Source organism: Doryrhamphus excisus, linkage group LG3 (genome assembly GCF_037039965.1).
Source record: "Doryrhamphus excisus strain RoL-2023G ecotype Guam linkage group LG3, RoL_Dexc_Guam_v1.1, whole genome shotgun sequence".
NCBI classification, from domain to species: Eukaryota; Metazoa; Chordata; class Actinopteri; order Syngnathiformes; family Syngnathidae; genus Doryrhamphus; species Doryrhamphus excisus.
In genome coordinates, this window is record NC_136359.1 from 11,297,298 (window position 1) to 11,306,045 (window position 8,748).

The following is an 8,748-nucleotide window of genomic DNA, read 5'->3' on the forward strand; positions in this document are numbered from 1 at the left end:
GCAGAGATTCAAAAACGCAGGTCCCCCCGATCTCCTGCCTGTGGGGCTTACATGCTAACCACTCAAGCATCGTGCGGGCAACTATAATATAATCAAATTAAATTAATCTGAAATCAAAGCTTCATTAATGTATAACTTCTAGCTGTATTGCTTACATAGAGGCTGCTGATAAAGAGACTGGAGGTAGAGGAAATGCAAATGGGACCACAGTCCTGAACTGTCCATCATGTTTCTCTCTCTATATAGCGTGTGCGCTTAATCCTTAAACCATTTGCAGCCTGGACACCAAACAAAGACACTTGATTCCTCATCACTTGAGAGACCCATATTGAAGCCAAATCATGAAAACGGTAATGTATATTTTTGGTCTGGATTTATAACTCTTTAGCTGAAAGTGAACAGGAGTTTTGTGTAGTCTTATTGAGCATAATTAATATAATCACAGTGGGATTAAATCCATTTTAGTGTACATCATCCAATATTGCTTCATGTACAGTCATCACAAAGTGTTTCCTTTTCAGCAGTTTATTTTCTGCTTGTCAAGTTTACCTATTTGCTTCTCAAAATATGTGAAATTGGAAATGAAATCTGAATTATGCTGCCTCGTTTATGAAAAAAAGGTGCAGTGCAATCATTTCCTTGACTACAAATTTTACAACCAACATTTCTAAATAATGTTTTAACATGCTTAACTGTAAATAATATATTAATCACTATAAAGCATACTGGTCTTGTATGCAAAGAGAATCATTTGAATGCAGCAGATTTTCCCTTCATTTCCTTTTCCTCCTTTCATAGTAGAGACAATGTTGTGTGTGTTGTTGTGTTTCCCTTCAGTGAACCTCATGAATATTCTAAAATTAAACCAGACATTTCATTTTATGTGCAATACAAAGAACAATAATGAGTATAATCCACAAGATGTTCGGAAAAAGTGAGTTGACCTTTCCTCCATTAAAAAAAAAAGTTTCTTCCTGGTGTTGTCGTCACTTACAGGAGACACAAAGAGCAGTATTGTCAATGCAACCTTGACAAAAAAGTACTTCTGCCTACTTTTACCTCTCTTTGCCTATCATTTATCAACAGCGTGTGACATGGTGTTTGTGTGTGTGTGTGTTTCACATTCTCTCATCTTCTATAATCATTTACTCTAGCTTCAGAACAAGACACACCTCAGGAGTTGTGTGGGAAAACTAATACAGGACTGCTATTCAGCTGCCTACTATATCATTATGACACAATGTAATAAAAACATATAACAATATCATGTTATGATGGAGCCTATCCCAGCTGACTTCGAGTCATATACTATTTTACAATGAAAAGGTTGCTCATCATAATGCAAAATGTCGACAACAATACATCACTTGTCTGTCCATATAACCTCACCATTTTTTATAGGGAACTCATCGAAATGCTTGTTATAATAATATTTGTTTATCAAATTTGAGACTGCTATGAAGTGTCACACAACAGGAGTGAAAAGAGTGGTAAGAGTGTTCAAATTGGGTGCACTGGGAGGTGAATCATGCAGGCACTATTTTACCTAGGAAGTTCGGCGGTAGCCATTGTTTGATGTCATGCAGACAGCTGAGGGGATCATATGTTCTTGTCACTCAACATGACTGGTAGATAGAGCTGTGCATCATCAACATAAAAATGGAAATGGAGATTGTGCCTGGAGGTAACTGGTTCTAATGGGAACATGTTGAGTGAAATTTGGATAGGGCCAAGGATTGAATCCTGCAGCATGCCAGAAGAGAGGGGAGCGATTGAGGAAAAATTATGGATCATTCCTGAGATATGCTATGACCTCCATAAACTCCATAACCTCTTTCATTATCCTTGCAGGGTCAGTGTCTAAGGGGCGGGTGGTGGTTGGTGGGGGTTTAACTTTAACTGTTGGGTTGATTTGTTAAGAAGAGAAATGGAAATTAGCTCAAAATTCTCAAAAGTGTGTTTTATGGGGGATGCACTGCCTGACGGTCGAGACTTTATCCATAAAAACACTGTTGAAATGTATTACGTGTGTTCAAATACATCTTTAAAAGCAGCATTGCTAGTGTTAACAGAATAACATACTAAAACCTTCTTTTTTTTCTTTACTAAACAGAGCTTCTTTGGCAAACTGAAGAAGATGTAAGTCTACAAACTTGAAACAAAACACAATACAATACTTTTCTTTTGTGATGATGCTTTCAGATCCTCTTGCTTTCTTTTCCCACAGCGGCTCTCCTCCAGCGCCACCTAGAAGGACAGGTGATGTTATTACCTTCCTAGTTTGAAAATATACTGCTTTATTTACAGCAGTATATTGCATCTTTAAGTGCATCTTTAAGTGTATTTATAAGTGCATCTCTGCGTCTCTACCAGGCCACAGCGACGACTTTGGTTGGAAACCACATGCGTTTGTAAGTTTATACAAGCAATTAATTACATAATACATAATTCATGTGTTTGATGCACGATTTCTAAGGGAGCAGGTTCAATGGAACAACACCAAAAATGAGTTTTTAATAAACAAACCGCATTGAGTGATACCTCAAATTAAAGCTCCTGATGAGGGATTCCCTGATACGTGATTATTTTAGGCTTTAGAATATTTTTACATATTGAAGCATTCACAAAAAAACACTCCAGGGTGTACCCCGCCTATCGCCCGAAGACAGCTGGGATAGGCTCCAGCATACCCAATGACCCTTGTGAGGATAAGCGGTAGAAAATGACTGAATGAATGTTAGTTGGCTTGAATTTTTCCTCCTCTGCAGGCAGGCAAGGTTGGAGGAACACTTTTCAATTAGCTCTCCAAAGACTTTATTTATTATCAACTCCTATATCCACTATAGAAGCACTTTGGGCGTGTGACCAATCACAGTGGAGTGGGCATGCCTAGAGGCGGGCTGTGGGTGGAATAAATGAAATGAAATAAATGAAATGAACAGGCCCTTTTGGCAAGAAGCACACATCCAAGGAAATACAGCTCGAATAGGTGCAGAATCTGGAAGATCTAAAAATTTTTCTGTGCTGGTTATTGTGTGTAGCTGCTCTATAGGACTCCACAAGTCAATACAAAGGGTAAAAAAATGAGCATCCCCTTTAAGAAAAGACGACATGCATCAAAGACATTGTATTCACACTATGATGTATGATGAATTTAATGTGTACACATTTACGAGCCATATTGCATGTGTTTAATAGCAGGAGGAGGAAGAGGAGGGGGACATGTATGAAGCCCCTCCTTGCGAGCGTCCAGCTGTCAACGTCCCGCAGAGACACGTGGAAGAAAATGTTTACATGGGTAGGAAGGATCCTACGCAAGCTCACAGATATCGACATGAACTGTTGATGCGTTTCATTTTGCAGAGAGAGCAACCAGAGTTTCCGTTCCTCAAAGAACGGCTGTGCCACCATCAAGGCTAGGTGTCAAACCTCAGGTAAATACAACACATCTTCCTGGATGTCTGTTGGGAACTCAATTTGCTATGCCTTTTGTATCCTAGAAGCCTCAGCAACATTCCAAAGAGTCCTGGTTTGATTCCAACACCAAGAAACGTGAGTTAGTACGCAGTCTGCATGGAAGCAATTTATGTTATAAATGGATGAATTTGTTGCATCATCTCGCTCCTTCTTATCTTGCTGATCAGCACCTGAGGTAGACAGGAATGAGAAGCCTGGCAGGAAAAAGTTGATGCCTCCACCAGCAGTGCGACATGCTCCAACTCCCTTTCTTACATCTAACATAGAGGAAGGTGCACTTGTTTATTACATCATACACATACACAGGAGTGTCCAAAGTATTGGTCAAAGACATTCATTCAATTTCTACCGCTTATCCTCACGAGTCAAGGGGGGTGCTGGAGCCTATCCGAGCTGACTTTGGGCGAGAGGCGGGGTACACCCTGGACTGGTCGCCAGCCAATCACAGGGCACATATAGACAAACAAACATTCACACTCACATTCATACCTATGGACAATTTGGAGTCGCCAATTAACATAGTATATTTTTGGAATGTGGGAACATGGGGAGAACATGCAAACTCCACACAGAGATGGCCAAGGGGGGAATTGAACTCGGGTCTCCTAGCTGTGAGGCCTACATGCTAACCACTCGTCCACCGTGAAGCCACTGGTCAAACACACATTCTAAAAATACAGTTTAACAACAAAATCGAGTGGTGGTGGGATCCCGCCATGGGACCCTTTGTCCCATCTGTGACTATGGCTCCAAGAAGCACTCTGTCTCTGCACTTGTCCAATGTTATAGATGCCATACATCACATACAACAACATAACATTAAGGACTGGACCAGGAGGACACAAAAAAGTCAATTTAGCATAACTCTACTCATTTAAGAGGTCTGTCCCAATACCTATATCTATATAATCCCCTCATAAAGACATTTTCATACATTCTATGAAGGAGTTAGAGTAGCAGACATTATTACTGAACCATGCAATGATGGCGCCACCTTGTGTCACTGTGCAGCACCTGGCCTTGACTATAAAGCTACAGTGCCCCATAATTGCATAAATAATAATAGCAAAATATTACTATCTGCAAAGGGTGATGGATGTTTTTCTGCATTTCAGATGTTTATCTAGATCCAAACGAAGAACAGGTAATTTCAATTCATTTTATAGTTATTGTTAGTTCTTGATTTCACACTCAGGAAGAACATATAACAATTCTAAGTACGTTCAACTCTTCTACATCTACTGTATATTATCGTGCCATTCCCTGTCATCACACTGTGTTCTCATGTTCCAGGGGGATAATGACGACCTCCATTTAGAACCAGCAGCTGGTGGGGGTGCATACTGTAAATGTGGACATGATTATGCTGATGCAATGTTTGCATAGTTAGCATGAACTGTGCTCCAGATAAAATATCTTAATTTTATTCCTTCCTCATGTCCCCTTCAGCTTACCCTCCGGTTCTCCAAGGCCCGATAAGAATGTCTTCATCTACCAAGACACCACTCACACCTTCACCCATGTATGTACCCCCCTACCAGGTACACTCACTGGCCACAACATTAGGTATGCCTGTAAAATCCAATACAGGAATTCTGCCATTATAAGCAAAAGCAGCTGCAGTTCAACACTTATCCTTCATTCATTCAGTTTCTACTGCTTATACTCACGAGGGTAGCGGGGGTGCCGGAGTCTATCCCAGCTGTCTTCGGGCGAAAAGCGGGGTACACCCTGGACTAGTCTCCAGCCAATCACAGGGCACATATAGACAAACAACCATTCACACTCACATTCATACCTATGGACAATTTGGAGTCACCAATTAACCTAGCATGTTTTTGGAATGTGGGAGGAAACCGGAGAAAACCCATGCAGAGATGGCCGAGGGTGGAATTGAACTTGAGTCTCCTAGCTGCGTGGCTTGGGTGCTAACCACTCACCCTTCAACAGTATCTTTATTTATCAAATGTTGTGACTGTTGCATGTTTTCAGATGAAGTATTTTCCATTCCCTGTACATGTAACTTTAACATACTGTGACTTTGCAGAATGAAGCCTCCAGTTCCAAGAGCAAAGTCAGTAAGTGTTCTCTCTCTTTCAACATGAGGACTTCATTTATTCATTCCTATTCATTGGTTAAAGTCTACACAATATTACATTAATTAGATCTTTTTCAGAATTCCTTGATAGAGGCGAAGACAGGTAGAAGCAACGTTCCTCTTGATAACACATTTATACCATTTACATACTGTACAATGTTAATTAATATCATATTTGCACATTTCAGCTCCCATCTTTGAAGCAAGACCTGCCGCCTTTTCCTCCAAACCGCCCCCATCTAAACCAGCTTTTAAGCCCCCTTTGCCAGCAATGCTCAGGTAGGAGACTCGTTAAAGAGTTGATACATTTCTATTTTATTGGCTTCCTTTTGCATGCTTCATAAGAGTATTCATGCTACAGACGGTGTTTGATTATTAACATTCCTGTCTGCATTTCAGCCCTGCAAATCCTCATGTGATGGATATAAAGCATGCAAGTAAGTACATTTATTGTATTGTATTTGTAACGTTGATTGTAATTTGCTGTTTTCAAGAACAAATTCCAACTTTTTAATAATAGGGGAGAATTGCCCACATGGAGTTCCCCGATGCTGGTTGACTAGTTGCTAGTTGACAACCAAAGATATAAGAACACCACCATCGTATGTCACCAAAGATGGGTTAAAGAACAGACTGAAAATTAAAAAATATATATATTTTTCACAATTAAACTGCATCAAAATTGTCAGGGCGAATCAGACGACTGCCACGCATGGCTTTCACTCTTAGACACGTACATGTCCGGCGTATGTGCTCACAGTCTCAGAGAAGGGACCAACAGTCATTCTGTTCTATACAGTACATTCAATGATGGCTAATGTTAGCAGTTAAACTTTGCCAAATCACTATCATAACTGACAACAAACATAAGTAATGTGTGTGTGCACGTTCAGAAGTTAGTGCCCTTTCGGTGCCTGATTGCAAACAGTCTTTTTAATAATGAATATTTTCCATAAAAAACATATAAATAATAATCCACATATTTTTTACTCTCTCTATTGAGACTCTGGTGGAGGCAGAATAACCAAAGAGTCAGAGAATCAGGTAAAAAAGAGTAAAGAGAATAATAATTGATGTTTCCAATCGGAGACATTAATAATTATGTTTATATTACACAATAGGACCCAGAATGGTTTGCTGGAGAATGTAACAGGAAGACAGCAGAAGATCTCCTACTGAGAGTCAATACGGTAAGACCTTCTATGACAAGTTTAAAGAGCTGGCAACAAAGTCCAAAGTCCAAAGTCCACTTTGTGTGAGCGTTATTGTCATTTTTTTTAGCACTGCCTTAATGGGGATCTATTATGCTCATTTTTATTGCCCTTTGTATTGAATTGTGGACTCCTATAGAGCAGCTACACACAATAACCAGCACAGAAAAGTTTCTAGATCTTCCAGAATCTGCACCTATTCCAGCTGTATTTCCTTGGATTTGAGCTTCCTGCCAAAACGGTCTGTTTTAATTTGTTCCACCCACTGCCCAACTCAGGGCACGCCCACTCCGCTGTAATTAGTCACACGCCCAAAGTGCTTCCCAACTACAAACAAACCCCACTATCTAATATAGTGGGTATAGGAATTGATAATAAATGAATAAAGTCCTCGCCTGCCTGAGGAGGAGCACTCATTGTTGCACACGCTTTGTCAGAAGCAGCGCTGTTTTGGTGGAGCTCAGGAGAACCGGGATGTGTGGAATGGCGTCGATAACAAAAACAATAATACCAATAACTAACGTCTGCCTGAGTTTGCCCCGTAAACAAAGAAGCAGAACTTGAGGTAGGGCAGAGAGTGTATCACACCTTCAGCCAAGCCTAAAAGGAAGCCTGCTCCTCTGTGACATCACAAAGAAACAGTTTTACAAAGCCCTCTGAAATTGAGTGTTTTGAGCCATCCCAAACTTCTTTCAGGGCTCACTTTCAAATGCGAAAACCTCTTTATCTGAAACTTTGGCATTGTTTAACATGAGAATACAACATTCTAGCTACATTTATAGGTCAGAAAAGTAGAAAAAGCATAATAGGTCCCCTTTAATCCTCTTGGACATTCACCAGAGCTGCACGAGTTGTTAATGGAATCTACAGAATGTCACAGTACATGTTGACATTCTCTCAATGAACTGCAGCTCCCACTGCTGATGACATGCATCCTCGGACAGTGATGGTATGACACCATCCTGCTTGACTGTTGGCGGGACATTTATCTCAGTACTCGCTTGTGTTATTTAGACAATAAAGGCTGTTTGTTGAGTCGTTTTCAGTGGATAGTAAATCTATACCACTATACAAGCTGTACACTGACTGTACTCATATTTAATACCTTGAGAGTATGAGAGGGGTGATCTTGTGATTAGTCGTCCTATGCTCAATGTCCATGTTGTAGGATGGTACTTTCCTCATCCGACACAGCTCGGCCCAGAACGCCCGCCAACCTTTCACCCTGGCTGTGCTCTACCAGCAGAAGGTCTATAACATTCCCATCCGCTTCCTGGAGGACGTGCAAGGCTTTGCTCTGGGAAAAGAGGGCAAGAAAAGCGAAGAGGTACGCTTGAACAGAAATAAGCTACGGAGAGCCTGTGGAATAATTCTGCCTATAGAAAGCACTCTAGCAGAGATGAAATCAGCTTCTTCCCTCTTACAGGTTTTCAACAGCCTGGATGAGATGGTGATGCACCACAAGACGTGCCAGCTTTATCTCATAGACAGCAAGAGCCAAGCCAAGCACACTGTCTATTTAACTCAACCGGCACACCCTTAGAACATCTCAGTGGGGTGACCTGATATCAGATCAGAGACATAAGCCTGCACTCACAGGCCATATCATTAGGTACACCAGCACAATACAATCAAATTGAATATATAGTGTATTTTGACTTTGGTACTGTTGCATCTCTTGCATTATGAAGTATCTTATGAATAACGGTAATTGCACATATTGTGTAACTGACAAACTATCAGGCAGTGAATTTCTTCATCGTTGCAAACAATAAAAACAGTAATAAACATTGTTATTCTACTGTAGATGTTTCTGCAGAAATAATCCTTTCATTGATGCTTTGTATCCAACAATACAATTTTTCTTCAGTAAAGACATCCTGGTCTTCATTACATTTAATCCTGAGTGAGATAAGTCACTTTGGGTAAATAAATAGTTGGCAAATACAGATGTAAAAACAG

General features: G+C 40.4%; 1 protein-coding gene across 1 annotated transcript; it reads left to right on the forward strand.

The window, feature by feature from the left end:
- Window positions 1-224: 224 nt before the first annotated feature.
- On the forward strand, window positions 225-8,561 carry LOC131128791 (SH2 domain-containing protein 6). Its single transcript, XM_078789646.1, has 17 exons — window positions 225-350; window positions 2,114-2,139; window positions 2,228-2,259; window positions 2,374-2,411; window positions 3,199-3,298; window positions 3,364-3,434; window positions 3,501-3,552; window positions 3,645-3,749; window positions 4,593-4,621; window positions 4,771-4,807; window positions 4,927-4,999; window positions 5,525-5,555; window positions 5,654-5,678; window positions 6,579-6,619; window positions 6,697-6,765; window positions 7,955-8,113; window positions 8,213-8,561. Exons 1-17 carry the CDS (start codon window positions 342-344, stop codon window positions 8,327-8,329), a joined length of 1,014 nt encoding a protein of 337 aa, XP_078645772.1. The 5' UTR covers window positions 225-341; the 3' UTR covers window positions 8,330-8,561.
- The last annotated feature ends 187 nt before the right edge of the window (window positions 8,562-8,748 follow it).